The sequence below is a fragment of the Eubalaena glacialis genome, chromosome 9, assembly GCF_028564815.1.
Source record: "Eubalaena glacialis isolate mEubGla1 chromosome 9, mEubGla1.1.hap2.+ XY, whole genome shotgun sequence".
NCBI classification, from domain to species: domain Eukaryota; kingdom Metazoa; phylum Chordata; class Mammalia; order Artiodactyla; family Balaenidae; genus Eubalaena; species Eubalaena glacialis.
Genome location: NC_083724.1, coordinates 52,446,914 through 52,466,193, shown reverse-complemented (window position 1 = coordinate 52,466,193; position 19,280 = coordinate 52,446,914). Strand labels below are relative to the sequence as shown.

Here is a 19,280-nt window from a genome sequence, read left to right as displayed (position 1 = left end):
CTGAGTGACTTACTTATCTAGCTTCTCATTAGCTTGCCGCCAATGTGTCTGCTCTTTCCTCCATCTCAAATTTTCATTTAGGCCTGGAAATCGGTCATTCCCTAGGAGTTAAGAAATGCACGACAGGAATTTGATTAGCAGTAGCAAGATAACCAGAAGTTCCATAACAAGCTCAACTGAGAGGACTCAGCATCACTTCTCTGGCTAATTAGAATCCATGCTGGGTGCTGGTGGGAGACAAAGCCCACAGCCAAGTCTGGGCTGACCTGCTCTTTGATTGACAGGCTAGAGCTTAGAAGAACACCTGCCCTTCTGGAGTGTCAGCAAGCACATTTCTCATGAACACAGGGTTCCAGTGAAATTGGGGGTTCTCCCTGAATTATTGAAAAGGAGAGTGTTTGTGTTGAATGAGGGTGTCCAACCACCACTGAAAAAGCTCGTCTCCTTCCAAGTTCCCTACCATGGTGTCCCATTGCTAGAAGGAGCTGTCACTCTGTTTTTCTTGAGCACAGTGAATAAGACTGAGGGTGCCTGAACACTTCACTCTATCCTACAGAGAAGAGCTCAGCTTTTTGGAGATCATTCCTAATGTGGTGAGATCCCTGGAGGACTGGAACACTCTGAGACCATTGCGAGGACTGGATCCATTCTAATAGTGCCCTGCATGATTTGAGAAGAGACCTTGGAACCAGAACTATCCAGTAGAACTATCTACATAGACTATTCAAATATCCCGGGGAGAAGTGTCAGCCTTGAGGGAGACACCATTAATCTCATCCTATGACTCACATTCTTGGACGGTACCTTTTACCACCAACAAGTTTTAAACAGAAGATGCCATTTGAGGACATTTCCAGGGTTCCTGTGATCTCAGGAAAGGAGCTTTCCCTTAGAGAAATGGGGCTAACATCACATACATCTTGCACAGAACCCCAGAAACTGCTTGTCTCTATTACCATAAGTCTTAAGAAAGTGATGGTGTCTACTCATCATGTGGGGAGGACACTCCTTCCCACAAAGGGTACAAAGCTCTGCTGACAGCAGGGAAGGGCCGATCCAACACACCTGGAGCCCGGCAGCGCCGCATCATCTCCCCTCTGGCCCCTTCCCCACGGAGCAAAGCCTCTTCCAGCCTGGCCTTGACATCCCTCGACTTCTGCAGAACTTGGGTACTGACTTTGTCAGAACTCTGTTTTCCCTGGATCGGACAGAAGCAGAAGGACATTAAGTTTGGTTAGATCTCTGTTCATGGGGAGAATCCTAAAGACAGAACACTTCATGGTGACATCAGCCAGTTTGGACATGTGCTACACAGACACGCCCCTAAGGCTGAAATCCTGTTAACGGGAATGAGGTTCTCTCTGCAGAAGGCAGAGATCCTTTGCTGGTGGAATTATCATAGTTAGATAGGTTATGGATATACAAATAGGCTACGGACTTTAATACAGAAATAAGACAAAGTTAAGGATGTCCCCATTGCCCAAACAGACGGGAACAGTGACAAGACAGGATAGAACTTGAGCGATACCTTGTATTCAAAACACGAGACACAGATGAAAAGGAGATCTAAAATCCTGTTTAGTTGCATTGATGGCAAGTCAGCAATCCACTTCCTAAGGAGGCTCTGATCAGCATTTTTCATGATCCAGAGGAAGCAAATCATGAGGTTTCGGGTCGTGTCGGCATTCAGCATGTTGTACTGCTTGTAGGGCTGGAAGCAGGCAGATTGGGAGATCGACATAGGACAAGAGGCTGAGCAGCAGACACATTGAAAGGGATGCTATTTCCTAAGACACAGTAACTGTACTTTTCCTTGACGGGGATGTTTCCGGGAACTCTGTCTTCCTCCAGCTGGGGAGGCCGCGTTCTTTTGAGCTGGGCTGCTTTGCAGAGGGGCTGGCCCGGGGCAGTATTCTAACCAGGCTTTCAGCCAGGGCACCCTCTGTTTCAGGAGCAGTGTGGTCTGGTGGTCCGCCCCGGACCTTGACCATACCCTCCCCCAACCCAACCTCAGTGATACACAGGGCCTTCCCAGCTGTGAGATCTTCAAGTATTATATTTCTCCTTCAAGCTGGCGACAGCAGGGTTGGACTTATAGCAGAGAACTACCCTGGCTGGTTTCCCGAAATACCCTAACTGTTCAAGATTTAGCTTCTTTGTCAGAGTCCAAAGTATAAGGGTCGTGAACTGCTCAGCAAATTAATCAAGTGCATAATTCAGTGGCGGCCTCTGTAATGGGACTTTAACCACAATTTATGCTCTCCTAGGGGGGAGGTGTAGGGGCTCAGGCTGCTTGCTTTCATACTTTGGCCGCAGTGTTCATTTCAGAGTGCTGAGCACACTTTCTGTCACTCATCCAATCAACACAAAGGACAATATGTGATTCATGTGGCATAGCTAACATCCAACGGAATGTAGTGGTGAAGCTGCAGTGAGGTATTAGTTCATATGTGAGGGGAATGGTATGTCTGGATGGGAATGATAGGGCTTATGAAATTAACTTTAGTTTTTCTGAGTATGGCTACAAGAAGAAGTGAAATCTTTAGATGTATTGAATATACACACAATATTATAACTTCATAGGAAATACCTTCTAAGAGGGGAAGGTTCTTGGGCTTTTGAGTTTCTCTGTTGGAGAAAAACAACAATGTAAAAGGCACACACCACCTCAGGCAGCTAACTTTGGTAAGAAGTTAGGAAGGTGGAAGAGGTCATAAAGCACACCATATTTATTCAACTGTAGGATGACTGATGTCAACTCTCCAGTGTTTCTTTTCTCTTTTTTTACCTCCTGCCCTTCAACTCTCATGGGGGTGTGTGGGGAATGGGGGAGTGCTGGAAGGAAGAGAAGAAAGTCACCCAGCAAAGCAGAATTAGGTTGAGAGGCTGCCTTCCTAGGAAAGAACTGAGCTGAGTTCTCTGCAGATATGAATGCTACACTGAAATGCAAAGTTAAACTAAGCTGGAGGATGCAGCGCTGTCTTGACAAAAGGATTGTCAGAGCTCAGCAAGGAACAGAGGTAGATCCCACCTCAAGTGAATCAGAGGTTGTATTCCTGTAGGAGCCCCTCGTCAAGCCCATAGCGTCTGTGCAAAAGGACAGAGCCAAACAACTCTGCTTAGGCTCTCTTGGGGACCTAGAAAAGCTGAAGAAGCTTAGGACACACGCTACCAAGCGACAGGCCTCCTTCAATCTTTTTTTTAAGGCAGACACAGAATGAATAATATACACATAGAATAAACACAGTGCCAGCCTCCCACCTGAGGGAGCCTTGGTTTGATCTCCTTTGCAATATCTCAGATTTTCCAAGTTCACCTTTCTTGGTTTTCTGAGCCTTGAACTTAGCACCACTGAAACTGCCTGAATTTGATCTGTGAGTCTCTTGCTGTTGCCAGAACCCTGCCTGACTGTGTGCTGCCTCAACTGTGCCATTTCCCTTCTCAACTGCTAGCCTCAAAGTGATTCCTTCTAGCGTCAAGCAATGAGGCAGAAATCTCACTGCCTGCTCTATGCTGGGTTCTGGTAGGTGAATGTAGGAACAAGCCCATTAAAGGATGGGAAAAGACACAAAATGAAAAATAAATGGGAGAAATGTGCACCAACATACCAGGGAAGACAGCATTGTTCCACTTGTCTTCAAATTAAAATTCCCAGCTATGGCTAGTGCAACATTCTGGTTAATTGCACTGGTCCCTTCTTGTTCTTCATCTGAGCCATTGGTACGATTTTTTCCACTGCGGGCATCTGCAGCTGCAATTAAAATACTGTTGGTCTTATCATATGATCCAGCAATCATGTTCCTTGGTATTTACCCAAAGGAGTTGAAAACTTATGTCCACACAAAAATCTGCACATGGATGCTTATAGCAGCTTTATTCATAATTGCCACAACTTGGAAGCAACCAAGATGTCCTTCAGTAGGTGAATGGATAAATAAACTGTGGCACATCCAGACAATGTGCTAAAAAGAAATGAGCTATTAAGCCATGAAAAGGTGAGGAGGAAACTTAAACGCATATTAATAAGTGAAAGAAGCCCGTCTGAAAAGGCTACATACTGTGTGATTCCAACTACACGACATTCTGGAAAAGGCAAAACTATGGAGACAGTAAAAAGTTCAGTGGTTGCCAGGGGTTGGGGGAAGGGAGGGATGAATAGGCAGAGCACAGAAGAATTTTAGGGCAGAGAAACTAATTTGTATGATACTACAATGCTGGATACGTATCACTATACATTTGTCCAAACCCCTAGAATGTACAACACCAAGAGTGAAACCTAATGTAAATTATGAATTTTGGGTGATTATGATGTCTCAATGTAGGTTTATCTATTGTAACAAATGCACCCCTCTGGTGGGGGATGCTGATAATGGGGGAGGCTGTGCATGTGTGGGTACAGCGGGTGTATGGGAAACCTCTGTACCTTCCTCTCAATTTTGCTATAAACCCAAAACTGCTCTAAAAAATAAAGTCTTAAAAAAATCTTTCTTGCCATCAAGCCAAAGATGGTATTACCCTATGTTCCCTACCCACTGCCCCATGTGTGACTGATACTTAGTTACTAAGGTCAGCACAGTAATTTTAAACCTGAAATTTAGCATTATTTATCTGCTATAGGAAAATAGCATCTATTTATCATCTATTTATTCCTGTTTATCATCTATAGGAAAAAGTAGGCAGTCTAATAAAAGAGACAAAATGTCCAGCACAAGATTAGGCTAGAAGTTAATTTTTCAAACTGTGAAAAAAAAATTCAAAGCTTTCATAACACTTTTCTATAATATGATATTTTTACTTCATTCATATATTTCAAATAATGACCAAATAGAAAGGAACCTATAATTACAGAATTAAACAAGTACCTTATAGAATAACAAGCTATTATCACAAATTCAGCAATAATTTATTAAATATTGAATGTTTGAAATAAATGTTAATTTAATGTATCCATGTAATATAGATGTATCTATATTTATACATAGGTCTAGATGTATGCAAACAAAATAAGGACCCACCATTTAAAAGGCTGGTTTTAAGACCATTATGAATCATACACACAGAAAGTATTAATATTTGTTTAAGCAGTTCTGAGAAAAGTGTGTTAAAACACGTATGACTGATCCATTAAAAACTTGTAATTTTATTAGACCTGTCAACATTATAGTATTTTCACTTTCAATTTTTCATAAAAACTACAGTGTCAACAGTATTTTCACCTGCCAAACTTATAAAAACAGAACTCAATTTTTAAAAATAATAATTCACTACTGTTTTTAAGTCAGTTGAGTTTTTAAACAAATGGTGAAATGAAGAGCATGTGGCAATTATTCAAGACCTGATAACTTTATCAGGATTAATTTGAGGATACATTCTCATTTCCCCTAAATGTGCATAGGGTCATGGTTACAAGACAAGGAGAGGAGAGGATAGAAACATTTGCTTCCAAAATGCTTTTATAGAAGTTCTCTCATTTCATCTTTATCACAACCCTAAGATATAGGCATTGTTATCACATTTTTACAACCGAGGAACGGAAGGGAAGGCATTAAAAGGCTGAGGAACTTTCCAAAGGTCATATATAGTAATAAATAGGCTGGAATTTGAATTCAATTGTATCTTTTTAAAAAAATATACTATATTCTTATTAGTTTATCAATCGAAAGATTCCATATGTAACAGATGCACTATATTACCTCCAATAATAGAATACTTACACCGTTTTCCCACTTGTCAGCTACATCATGACTATAAAGTTCAGTGCATACGTAAAGAAACCATTGAGACTTAATAGGCTCAAAGACCAAGTGCTGAAAAGTTTTGATCCCAAGTCACTGATTTGGAAAATTCTAATCAACAAGGAAGCTTAGGATAATGCATGCTAATGTGATTCCCTGCTTTGGGAACAAACAAATCACAGGTCTTCAAGTGAAACTTTCTTGAAACGTCCAGGCAAAATCCTAGAAATGGTCTGCAAGTCACCTGCCATGCTCTGAATTGCATCTTTAAATCTTGAAGACAACTCCGTTCTCCGTTTGCCCTCCAGTCAGGCACTGCTACAGGAAGCTCCACGCACCTCACCCTGCAGCCCGCGCATCTCGTGTGCCAGGCTTGCTTCTGTAATTTCTCTGCCCATTTTTTCCTCATTTTATGAGCTAAAGAATTGTCACCACAAGGATTTTAGAAATAATTTAGTCACACTGCATTTGGAGGAAGCAAGAAAACATGGATGGTTCTAAGATTCCGAGCATGATTGCTTCCAAGGATGCTGGGTTCAATAAGCATTCCTTGGGATCCTTCCTCAGTTGAGGGAACAAGCAAGGTAATTTTTAAGAACTTCTTTTTGCTGAGGAAAAAGCAAGAACCATTCTGAAGTGGTCAGAATTGTGTGTGTGTGTATGTGTGTTGTCGGGAGGGTAGGCAGATGGGCTTGTCTTTCTCAGGTCTCAGGTAAGATGCTCTTTTTTGGGAGAGGGTAGTTTTGTTTGTCTACATTCCCTAATCCACACAGTAACATGCAAATAAACTCAGGAGGTACACAAAGGCCTTTCAGACAATCTATCCTTTCCTCTTGTGGCCAAGTGGGAGATACTGACTTTCAACCTTAGAATGAGCCTCTTAGTGCCAAAGGCAAAATTCCTCTGCCGTGGCAGAATCTCCTAATAGTGTCAGACACCATGCCTTTTTTTTTTTTTTTTTGCATGGTACAAGTGTTTAGACTCATTCGAGTCTGCTTCTTTCCTTAAAAGCTCATAAAAGAAAAAAAAAAAAGGAACAACTTTATTTCAAGGCATTAGAGCACGGATCTCCAAAAGAAATAATTCTGTTATTATCTCATCCTTTGTGGTGTATGGTCTATAATGTTCATCATATACCAGCAGACCAATGAGTGAATGAATAAACAAACAATTTCTAAATGAAAAACATATACAGGGCTATGTGCTTTAAAAAAAAATACACTTATTGGGGCCTATGTTAAGAAAGTCTGGAGAGCACCGGTGTTGGGAATTGCTCACACAAGCATATCAGCACTGGAGCTAGTACAGAAACCTCATTTTAGTGGGGCATTTGGCAAGAGCTCCCATCAATCTAAAGAAGGAAACAGAAGGCATTGTTACCTGTAAAGTCACAGAGCTGAGGCAAAGCATCCAAAATGATACCAACCAAAGGCAGGTAGAGGGTAGCAACTTTGACCTTCACCTCTGGTTTGACACAACGCGGGTCCAGGTCGTGAGAACTGAGCAGGCTGTGGATGGCACTGACAGCTTTCCTTTGCACTTTGCTGATCCTATTGGCACCACACAAAAAGCCAAAGGTTATAGTGAAGCGAGGATGACCACAATGCTCCTAAACAATGGGGTGATGACGTGAAAACCAAGCAAAGTAGGGTAGAGGCATACAGAATCCAGAGACAAACTGCCTGTGTTCTAGTCCTGGCTCTGCTGTTAGCATGATGTTTAAAGTTCATCATGTTGTAGAATCAGTACTTCATTCCTTTTTATTGTTGAATAATACTCCATTGCATAGTCAGATCACATTTTATTTATGCATTCATCAATTGATGGACATTTGGGTTGTTTCTATTTTTTGGCTATTATGAATTATGAATGCTGCTATGAATATTTGTGTATAAGTTTTTGTGTGGTTATAGGTTTTTTATTTCTCTTGGGTATCTACCTGAGGGTGGAATTACTGGATCATCTGGTAACTCTATATTTAACCTTTAGAGGAACCACCAAACTGCTCTCAACAGTGGCTACATCACTTTACATTCCCACTAGCAGTATATGAAGGTTCTATTTTCTCTTTGCCAACACTTGTTATTATCTATCTTTTGTATTACAGCCATCCTAGTGGGTATGAAGGTGCTAGGAACTGAATGTTTGTGACCTGCCTCCCAAATTCATATGTTGAAACCTAATCCCTAATGTGATGGTGTTTGGAGGTGGGGCCTTTGGGAGGGCTTTAGGTCATGACAGCAGAGCCCTCATGAATGAGATTAGTGCCTTTATAAAAGAGACCCCAGAGAGCTCCCTTGCCCCCTTCTGCCATGGGGGTGACACAGCAAGAAGATGGCCATCTGTGAACTAGGGAGTGGGTCCTCACAAGACACTGAATCTACCAGCTCCTTGATCTTGAACTTCCCAGCCTCCAGAACTGTGAGAAATAAATTTCTGTGGTTTATAAGCCACCTATTCTATGATATTTTTGTTATAGCAGCCTAAAGGAACTAAGACAGAAGGGGTATTTAACTAGTTTTGAAATACATTTCCCTCATGGCTAATTATGTTGAAAACCTTTTCATGTACTTATTGGTCATAGCTTCGTTGGAGAAATGTCTATTCTGATCCTTTGCCCTTTAAAAAACTGAGTTATTTGTTCTTTTATTATTGAGTTGTAAGATTTTAAAAATATATTTTAGATACAAATCCCTTATTAGATCTATGATTTGCAAATATTTTCTCCCATTCTGTCTGGTGTCTTTTCACTTTCTTAATGATGTCCTATAAAGCACAGAAGTTTCCATTTTAATGAAGTCTAACTTATCTCTTTTCCTGGGTGTATTTTTTATGTCAGATCTAAGAAACTACTGCCTAATCAAGTTTCATGAAGATTACCCTTAAGATTTCATCTAAGAGTTTTATAGTTTTAACACTTACAATTAGGTCTTTCATCCATTTTGAGTTAACTTTTGTATATGGTGTGAGATAGGGGTCCAACTTCATTCTTTTGGATGTGGATATCCAGTTTTCCCAGCACCATTTGTTGAAAACACTATTTTTTCGCCATTGATTTTTTTCGCACTCTTGTTGAAAAATCAGTTGACTATAAATGTAAGGATTCATTTATAGACTCAATTCAATTTCATTAATTTACATAGATCTATCTTTATGTCAGAACCACACAGTCTTGACTACTTTTGCTTTGTAGTAAGTTTTGAAATTGGGACGTGTGAGCCCTCCAATTTTGTTCTTCTTTTGCAAGATTGTTTTGGCTATATTGGAGTCCCTCGAATTTCCACATGAATTTTAGTATCAGCCTGTCAATTTCTGTAAGGGCCAGCTGGAATGTTGAGAGCAATTGCACTGAATTTGTAGATCAATTTAGGGAGTAATGCCATCTAAACAATATTAAATTTTCTGATCCATAAATACGTCATGCCTCTCAATTTATTTAGACCTCTCTATTTCTTTCTAAAGTGTTTTGTAGTTTTCAGTGTACAAGTCTTGTACTTCTTTTGTTAAATTTATTCCTAAGAATTTTACTCTTTTGATGCTACTTTAAGTGGAATGTTTTTTTTAAATTTCATATTGTTCATTTCAGGGGTATAGAAATACAGTTAGTTTTTGTATATTGATCTTATACCCTGCAACCTTGCTGAACTCACTTATTTCCTTTTTTTTTTTTTAAACAGTACGTCCTTGTTGGTTATTTTAAATATAGCAGTATGTACATGTCAATCCCAAACTCCCAGTCTATCCCTCCCTCCCACCCTTCCCCCCGGTAACCATAAATTCATTCTTTAAGTCCGTGAGTCGCTTATTACCTTTAATAGTTCTTTTAGTGGGTTCTTTAGGATTTTCTATAAACAAATCATGTCATCTGTGAATAGAGATAGCTTTACTTCTTCCTTTCTGATATGGATGCCTTTTATTTCATTTTTTTGTCTAACTTCTCTGAGTAGAACTTCCAGTACAATGTTGAATAGAAGAAGCAAGAGTGGACATTCTTGTCTTGCTCTTGACCTTAGAAGGAAAGTATTCAGTTTTTCACCAATAAGTATGATGTTAGCTGTGGGTTTTTCAGAGATGCCTTTATCAGGTTGGGGAAATTCTCATATATTCCTAAAGGGTATGTGAAGTGTCTTTTTTCAGGAAGAGTTAATGGATTTTGTCAAATGCTTTTTTTTCAAACTTTTTATTTTATATTGGAGTATAGTTGATTAACAATGTTGTGATAGTTTCAGGTGTACAGCAAAGTGATTCAGTTATACTTATACATGTATCTATTCTTTTTCAAATTCTTTTCCCATTTAGGTTGTTACATAATATTGAGCAGAGTTCCCTGTGCTATACAGTAGGTTCTTGTTGGTTATCCATTTTAAATATAGCAGTGTGTACATGTCAATCCCAAACTCCCCAGCTATCCCTTCCCCCCACCCTTCCCCCCTAGTAACCACAAGTTGGTTCTCTAAGTCTGGGAGTCTGTTTCTGTTTTGTAAATAAGTTCATTTGTATCATTTCTTTTTAGATTTTGCATATAAGCGATATCATACAATATTTCTCTTTCTCTGTCTGACTTACTTCACTCAGTATTTATTCACCTATTGAGATGACTGAGCGGGTTTTATCCTTTATTCTCTTCATATAATGTATTGCATCAACTGATTTTCAGATGCTAAACCAATCTTGCATTCCTGGGATAAATCCTACCTAGCCATGGTGTATAATCCTTTTTATATGTTGTTGGGTGAGTCTGCCAGTATTTTTTGAGGATATTTATATCAATATTCATATTTGTCTGCAGTTCTCTCCTGATGTCTTTGTCAGCTTTTGCCATCAGGGTAACGCTGGTTTTATAGGATGAGCTGGGACGTGTTCTCTCCTCTTCTATTTTTTTGGAAGAGTGTGTGAAGGATTGGAATTAATTCTTTAAACATTTGGTAGCATAACACAAAGATGCTAGATAATTTCCACATTCTTGAAAACCACTAGGATTTAATGATATGTGGATGTTTGTGGATACCCCCAGGTAAGGGGGGTTCCAGAGAGATCCATTAGAAACTAGACCTGTGGCTCCTTTTCAGGAGTTCAGGTATTGAGATGTGTCCCACTGGCCTTGCGCCTCATATGGGCAGGTGTTGGTGAGTCTACTAATTACACTGGCAGCAAAAGGAAGTACTGATCAAAAGGAAATATTGTCAAAGGATAAGATGTTTCTGAGATTTTCGCCCACATGGTAAAGTCCGTAATGGTATTTTTAATGACTCTCCAGGAGAGTAACTGACAACGCTGCAATCAGGGATTACTGTGTTGCCAAAGGAGTGACACTCTTAATTAGTTTCCTCTGGGGGGTAGAAAAGGTACCTTGTGTGTATTTGTGTGTGTGTGTGTACATGTGTGAAGAATGTAGCTACCTGATTGAACATAATCACATCATGGCTTCTGAACATACTCTACTCTGTTGCTAGTATTGAAAATAACAGCAACAATTTTAGGAGGAATCAAAACAGATGTAAAGGCTGTTTCCCTAGACATTTCAGTAGAAGAGAAATGGAAGATAGAAACTACCGTTTATGTAAATACTAAAGAGTACTTTTAGAAATCACGTAAGTCCGTGCTATTAAAGGACAATTAAGACAAAGCATGTGTGTGTGTGCGTGTGTGTGTGTGTGTGTGTGTGTGTATGAAGGCAATTTTCTTTGTGCATAAGCCTCCTTCTCAGCGCCTTTCAGCATATTTGTCAGGGCACTTTGTGTTGCTGTGGAAATTTATGTTAGCTACAGAGTAGAAAGTTCTATTGAGAAAATTGAGAGGAGTTTAGTTAGCGTTGAGAGAAGACGACGAAATTGAAGCCTTGGAAAATGAAGCTCTCTAAGGATACACTTGGCACCTGAATTTCTGGAAGGAGGCAGAATTCAGAGCTAAGAACATCAGACTTCCTGCAATGACCTGCTGGGCGACAGAGACCTACATTCACTTAGGCAATATCAGTATGGGCAAAGCGCTTAGGACACATTTGTTACTGAAGTTACACAATCTTGTGCTCCTGCAATTGTTTCATATAAGGATGTCCTGTTTTTGTCATAAAATTATAAGCACTTCGAGAGAACTTGAGAATTTCCAATTAGACAAGAATCTATAACATACAGCCATGTTGCCATTAGTCAGCGTACTCTATTCCAGAAAGTTCTTTAGCAGAGGAAGGAAGAATGTAGGCATTGTAGGAGTAGGTTCCCAGGCAGGGAGATGATGTGGTATAGGAGGGTGGGCCCTGAGGAGGGACTCTCAAGACCATGGCTCTAGACTTGGCTCTGCTATGTAACTTTTGGCAAGTTCCTTCAATTCTGTGGGCCTCATGTGAACACCAAAAGGCCTGAACCTAAATTATTTTCCGATCCTAAGGCTCCTTGGATTTGAGCCCCTGAATGGTGAGCTCTCTGGGGGCAGGGGATTTTGTCTGTTTCGTGCATTGAAATATCTCTGATATATTCCAACACTCAACTACGTCTGCCCCATGGTAGGCATTCAGTAATTGCTGAATGGAACGTGTAGTATTGTGGAAGGCATTGTCTGCTTCTGTCCAGTCAGGTCTGATCCTTTGGGCTTATGAAGCAGAGGAAAAGAAGGAAAGAACAGAAGTCCCAGTTCATTGACTTCAAGTCCAGATATTGCCACGTGCCTATTGGTGATCAGGTTTATAAGCAGTGAAAGAATGTGTAAGCCCTGGACCTGTGGCCTCTCTCTTAGACTGGGAAGGTCTTTTTGCAAGAAACCTAATCTGGACACGGGGCAACTACCTTCTCATCAGTGGCCACTTCCTTTGTCAGCACTGATCCAAATGGCACCTGGCTGCTGCCTCTGTGTGCACACATCACCCAAGGCACGCACTAAAAATAGTGCTCCTGTTTCTAAGGAGCTCACGAATCAAGCATCCCTGGGAAACCTAGTAGAATTGGAAACTTCCTCTCAAAGAATAGGAGGTTGAAAAGAGCTATTTTATGGTTTCTCTCCCTATGCCATGCCTTTCCACATTCCTATAGCAGCATTTTCTCTAAACGTGGCTGCTTCTACTCTTTGGAACTGGGGAATGGTAGAGATTTTCGCCAAGCAAGAGAGGCTGAACTGCAAACTTTAGTAAGGAGCACCTTTTTTTTTTTCTTGTGTTCCATTATAAATGTCTGAAACATACCCTTCCCCTTCGGCATCCAGGGCGGCGGCCAGCTCGGTAAAGAGAAGCCCAGTGAGGAAGTGCTGCTGGCGGTACTCTGGTGTCAGATCAAACATGCTGGCAATCTTCTGGTCCTGGAAACTGGAGCAGGAGCTGGAGTTCTATAGAAATGCAAGGAGCAGTTCTATGAGTGACAAGAACTGGAATTAAAATCATGATGGCTAGTATTTATTGAGCACATGCTATGGCCAGGCTCTGTAGGCACGATGCAGTGAAGCAGGTACTGCTTGTGTCCCCATGTGACAGATGAAGAAACTGAGACTTAGAGCGTTCACTCTGCTTTCCCAGCAAAGAGGATTAAAATCCTAGGATCACATTTGGACAGGGAAATGGGGACTCTATCCAATGCTATGGCTGTGAGCAGGTGATTCCTCTGTAACAAACTGCCACCTTTATTTAAGGCTCCTGTTACACTTCTGAATATGGCTTACATACATTGTCTGAATTTTGCTGGCCTGGAAACCAAAAGCAGCGTCAGGCAGGGAAGTGTCAGATTGACCAGTCCTGGGAAATTCCTGTGTTCTTATCTTGGGGGCATACTTTACATGTCACTAGGAGAATCCAAAATGTCTCTGGAAAGCCTTTCCAGTTTGGTGAGGCTGAGGCAGTCAGAAGGGGAATGTGGGAGAGGACCCAGGGCAGAGCTGGCACGTCTGGAACAGCTGCTTGTCAGTCAGCTCTTTCCCAGTTCACAGGAAGATGGTCATGCAGTGCACATCTGGATCATGTCATTTGGCATGAATAGCTAAGAGTTTTAAAAAAATTATTAAGACAAGCCTTCTCCTTTGGGCTAGTATTCAAGGAATATGCATCAGAAAGAAAACCTAAGAAGAAGAAATCTTGCCTGCTGCTCTGAGCTACTGATTTGTTCCCTATAAATGGAATGTGACTATTAAACAGCATTTCTTTAAAGTTTTTCTAGAGGACACTAGTCCCCCGAATCATCAATGGAGGAAAAAAAACGATTTCCAGAGTCCAGTCATATTGGGAATCACTGCTTATCATACACAGCCTCCCATTTCCTCTCCCACCCCATAGGCATTTATAATTTATATGAACAAGTTAGAGACTCTTGGATGGCCTACTGCAAAGAAACCTGTTAACACAGGGTTTTCAAAATGGATTTGTCTTTGGAATTCTGTATTTGCATAATACCTCTTAACATCCTGTAGAATCTGGGGCCCACCAAACTTAACCTGCAAAATATTGTTCTACAAAAAAAGATTGGCCATGTCAGTCAAAGCCTCAGCTCTAAATTTTAATACAAGTGTTACTCTTCTGGGCTGATGAAGAAAAAGGCTTGTTAGAAATACACTCTCTATAAAACAGAACATTTGATTAGTTTACAATGAGATCTTTTTAGTGTTTCAAGAGCTAAATTATCTGGAATATGATTCAAGGTGGAATCATCCTGTGCTGAATTCCATTCTAAAGCAGAATCAGCAGAAAGTTCTAGGATCGTTCAAAGATATAATATCCATGTTAAAAACCACTACTAGATCATTTGGGAATCAATATAAAGGAAGCTGCCATTTCTTAAATTTTATGGTGTTGAGGTTTAGGAAAAGGGATGTGAGCAAAGGAGACTGTCAAGCTAGAGTGGAAAGATGATTGTCAGACAAAGGAAGATCTGTGACTTTTCTATGAATTACACATTTTTCATAGTGCATATGGATTCCTTGCTCTACTTGGCCTCAGCAGGGATCCTTGGACCTAGGAAGAAAACAATCACGTAGCTTGTAAATGATTAGTTAGATGGCACAACTATGGGTAGCATGCTTGTGTGTATCTGGATCAATTGATCTGGCTTGAATAGCTCAATTTTTCTTCTAATTAAGAAGACCAATCGTTACAGGAATAAATGACTAAGCTAAGCTATTTCAATGAAATAGCTTAAACAATTTTTTCAGTTAGCCGATTACCTGGGAAGATATGGAGGGACAGGGAGACGCTGGGGCAGTATCAGTATTCATGAAGAAGAGGTTCAGATTGAGGTAATGTTCGTGGCTGCAGAGAATTCTCAGGAACTCCAGCCTCATGGAAATGAGCGTTGGAAGGTTGTTGAGCTTGGCTGACAGCTGGGAAGAAAAATGAGAAGAGAAAAGAGGTGTTTAAGGTGAATGGGGTTGAGGTTGACAGACACAAAAATATCCTTTCTCCCCAGATTAACGTAATCAATCGAATAAAAACGAACGGGACAGGGCAACAGATGGCAAAGTCTGCATTACTGGGAGGCCCAGTAAATTTTCATCCATTACTGCTCCCTTTAATGATTCTAGTCTAACAGCTGTCCGAAATGAGGATGCTTACTGCGACTCCCACCCTTGCCAAATCTCTAATACCATGGCAAGGCTGTGTTAAAAATAATCTGGAGGTACGTCTTCAGTGTAACACAATATAATTTCACAAAAATCCCACTGTGTCTGGAAACTAAATGAAAGCAGTTGACCCTACATGGGCCCACACAAATCTAATGGAATAGGACTGGATGACTTCAATGCCACAAGTGTTCTTTTGTGGTTTCTAATTAAAGGTCTCTCTGGGAAGTTCTCAAACCAGTTCCCTAGACGAAGGCATCAAATTACTTAGAAAAGTATGTAGTCCCTGCATAACAGCCAAGGAGTTTGCCCCAGAGTGGGAAAGGAAGAAGTGGAGGAGAAAGAAAGAGAAAGCTGGAAGAGTTTCCAGGAAAAATCTTCCCTTAAACAAACCAACCCTGAAATCAGCAATGAAAAGCTGGAAAAGGTGACAGTCTGGAAGAGATCTCTAGCTTCCCTCAGGTAGGTTGACAAATGAAGGACCGAGACTCTATGGGCTGTGACTCAGAGACAGCTTCTCTTAAGGCAAAGTAAGGAAAGGAGGGTCTTGATGGACCTTCTACCTCTCAATATATCATTATAAATATTCTGCTGCTGCAGCACAGGAAACCAAGCATCTCATCCTTACACATGGCCATGCTTCCTCTTCATGCACTTTAAGAGCACTTTTATAAACTATACAACTTAAATGAGCACATATTTTCAGCCATTTTAGGAAAAGCCATTGTGTTATGGCATTTTGCCTATAGAATCTGTAGTTAGACAGTTACTGGAAACAAATGAATACCATTATGTATTATAGAAAAAACAGAATATATGACTTCTATGTAAAAACATTTACCAGAACCTGTACTCTTGTCAATGTGCATTACTGGCTGATTTTGGACCAATGGGGACACCAGCAAATTGAACTGATTAGAACTCGGTCTTATGCCCATCACTTAATGGCCACTCACAAAGTTGTTGGGTCAAGCCAGTTAATAGAACTTGAAAGCACAAGATTTTTTTTTTTTTTTTTAACATTTGAATAAGCCTGTTTTAGATCTTTTATTTAAATTATTCTTTTTTTTAACACCTTTATTGGAGTATAATTGCTTTACAATGGTGTGCTAGTTTCTGCTGTATAACAAAGTGAATCAGCTATACATATACATACATCCCCATATCTCCTCCCTCTTGTGTCTCCCTCCCACCCTCCCTATCCCACCCCTCTAGGTGGACACAAAGCACAGAGCTGATCTCCCTGTGCTATGTGGCTGCTTCCCACTAGCTGTTTTCCATTTGGTAGTGGATATATGTCCATGCCACTCTCTCACTTTGTCCCACATTACCCTTCCCTCTCCCTGTGTCCTCAAGTCCATTCTCTACATCTGTGTCTTTATTCTGTCCTGCCCCTAGGTTCTTCAGAACCCTTCTTTTTTTTAGATTCCATATATATATGTTAGCATACGGTATTTGTTCTTCTCTTTCTGACTTACTTCACTCTGTATGACAGTCTCTAGGTCCATCCACCTCACTACAAATAACTCAATTTCATTTCTTTTTACGGCTGAGTAATATCCCATTGTATATATGTGCCACAGCTTCTTTATCCATTCCTGTGTTGATGGACACTTAGGTTGCTTCCATGTCCTGGCTATTGTAAACAGAGCTGCAATGAACATTGTGGTACATGTATCTTTTTGAACTATGGTTTTCTCAGGGTATATTGCCAGTAGTGGGATTGCTGGGTTGTATGGAAGTTCTATTTTTAGTTTTTTGAGGAACCTCCATACTGTTCTCCATAGTGGCTGTATCAATTTACATTCCCACCAACAGTGCAAGAGGGTTCCCTTTTCTCCACACCCTCTCCAGCATTTATTGTTTGTAGATTTTTTGGTGATGGCCATTCTGACTGGTGTGAGGTGATACCTCATTGTAGTTTTGATTTGCATTTCTCTAATGACCAGTGATGTTGAGCATCCTTTCATGTGTTTGTTGTCAATCTGTATATCTTCTTTGGAGAAATGTTTATTTAGGTCTTCTGCCCATTTTTGGATTGGGTTGTTTGTTTTTTTGATATTGAGCTGCATGAGCTGCTTGTATATTTTGGAGATTAATCCTTTGTCAATTGCTTCATTTGCAAATATTTTCTCCCATTCTGAGGGTTGTCTTTTCGTCTTGTTTATGGTTTCCTTTGCTGTGTAAAAGCTTTTAAGTTTCATTAGGTCCTATTTGTTTATTTTTGTTTTTATTTCCATTACTCTAGGAGGTGGGTCAAAAAGGATCTTGCTGTGATTTATGTCATAGAGTGTTCTGCCTATGCTTTCCTCTAAGCGTTTTATAGTGCCTGGCCTTACATTTAGGTCTTTAATCCATTTTGAGTTTATTTTTGTGTATGGTGTTAGAGAGTGCTCTAATTTCATTCTTTTACATGTAGCTGTCCAATTTTTCCAGCACCACTTATTGAAGAGGCTGTCTTTTCTCCATTGTATATTCTTGCCTCCTTTATCAAAGATAACGTGATCATATGTGCATGGGTTTATCTCTGGGCTTTCTATCCTGTTCCATTGATCTATATTTCTGTTTCTGTGCCAGTACCATACTGTCTTGATTACTGTAGCTTTGTAGTATAGTTTGAAGTCAGGGAGCCTGATTCCCCCAGCTCCGTTTTTCTTTCTCAAGATTGCTTTGGCTATTTGGGGTCTTTTGTGTTTCCATATAAATTGTGAAATTTTTTGCTCTAGTTCTGTGAAAAATGCCATTGGTAGTTTGATAGGGATTGCACCGAATCTGTAGATTGCTTTGGGCAGTATAGTCATTTTCGCAATGTTGATTCTTCCAATCCAAGAACATGGTATATCTCTCCATCTGTTTGTATCACCTACAATTTCTTTCATCAGTGTCTTATAGTTTTCTGCATACAGGTCTTTTGTCTCCTTAGGTAGGTTTATTCCTAGGTATTTTATTCATTTTGTTGCTATGGTAAATGGGAGTGTTTCCTTAATTTCTCTTTCAGATTTTTCATCATTAGTGTATAGGAATGCAAGAGACTTCTGTGCATTAATTTTCTATCCTGCTACTTTACCAAATTCATTGGTTAGCTCTAGTAGTTTTCTGGTAGCATCTTTAGGATTCTCTATGTATAGTATCATGTCATCTGCAAACAGTGACAGTTTTACTTCTTCTTTTCCGATTTGGATTCCTTTTATTTCTTTTTCTTCTCTGATTGCTGTGGCTAAAACTTCCAAAACTATGTTGAATAATAGTGGTGAGAGTGGGCAACCTTGTCTTATTCCTGATCTTAGTGGAAATGGTTTCAGTTTTTCACCATTGAGAACGATGTAGGCTGTGGGTTTGTCATATACGGCCTTGTCATATATGGCTTTTATTATGTTGAGGTAAATTCCCTCTATGCCTACTGTCTGGAGGGTTTTTATCATAAATGGGTGTTGAATTTTGTCAAAAGCTTTTTCTGCATCTATTGAGATGATCATATGGTTTTTAGTCTTGAGTTTGTTAATATGGTTTATCACATTGATTGATATGCGTATATGGAAGAATCCTTGCATTCCTGGGATAAACCCCACTTGATGGGGTTTGGTCAAGGGTATGATCCTTCTAATGTGCTGCTGGATTCTGTTTGCTAGAATTTTGTTGAGGATTTTTGCATCTATGTTCATCAGTTATATTGGTCTGTAGTTTTCTTTTTTTGTGACATTTCTGTCTGGTTTTGGTATCAGGGTGATGGTGGCCTTGTAGAATGAGTTTGGGAGTGTTCCTCTCTCTGCTATATTTTGGAAGAGTTTGAGAAGGAGGGGTGTTAGTTCTTCTTTAAATGTTTGATAGAATTTGCGTGTGAAGCCATCTGGTCCTGGGCTTTTGTTTGTTGGAAGATTTCTAATCACAGTTTCAATTTCAGTGCTTGTGATTGGTCTGTTTATATTTTCTATGAAAGCACAAGACATTTGCATTTGAAAGAAGACCACATTGTGGCCATCTTTCATAGGTTCCTTGAAACTTCCATGAAGACAG

General features: G+C 40.1%; 1 protein-coding gene across 1 annotated transcript in view; it reads right to left on the bottom strand.

Annotated features, from left to right (window-relative positions):
* DOCK8 (dedicator of cytokinesis 8) overlaps window positions 1-19,280 on the bottom strand; it is a 221,411-nt gene that overhangs the window by 37,530 nt on the left and 164,601 nt on the right. The window contains exons 27-33 of the mRNA XM_061201215.1: window positions 14,871-15,026; window positions 12,910-13,049; window positions 7,116-7,285; window positions 3,609-3,751; window positions 1,529-1,711; window positions 1,066-1,198; window positions 14-101 (exon numbers count right to left, since the gene is read on the bottom strand). Of these exons, the coding sequence (XP_061057198.1) occupies window positions 14-101; window positions 1,066-1,198; window positions 1,529-1,711; window positions 3,609-3,751; window positions 7,116-7,285; window positions 12,910-13,049; window positions 14,871-15,026 (1,013 nt within the window). The remainder of the gene's footprint in view (window positions 1-13; window positions 102-1,065; window positions 1,199-1,528; window positions 1,712-3,608; window positions 3,752-7,115; window positions 7,286-12,909; window positions 13,050-14,870; window positions 15,027-19,280) is intronic.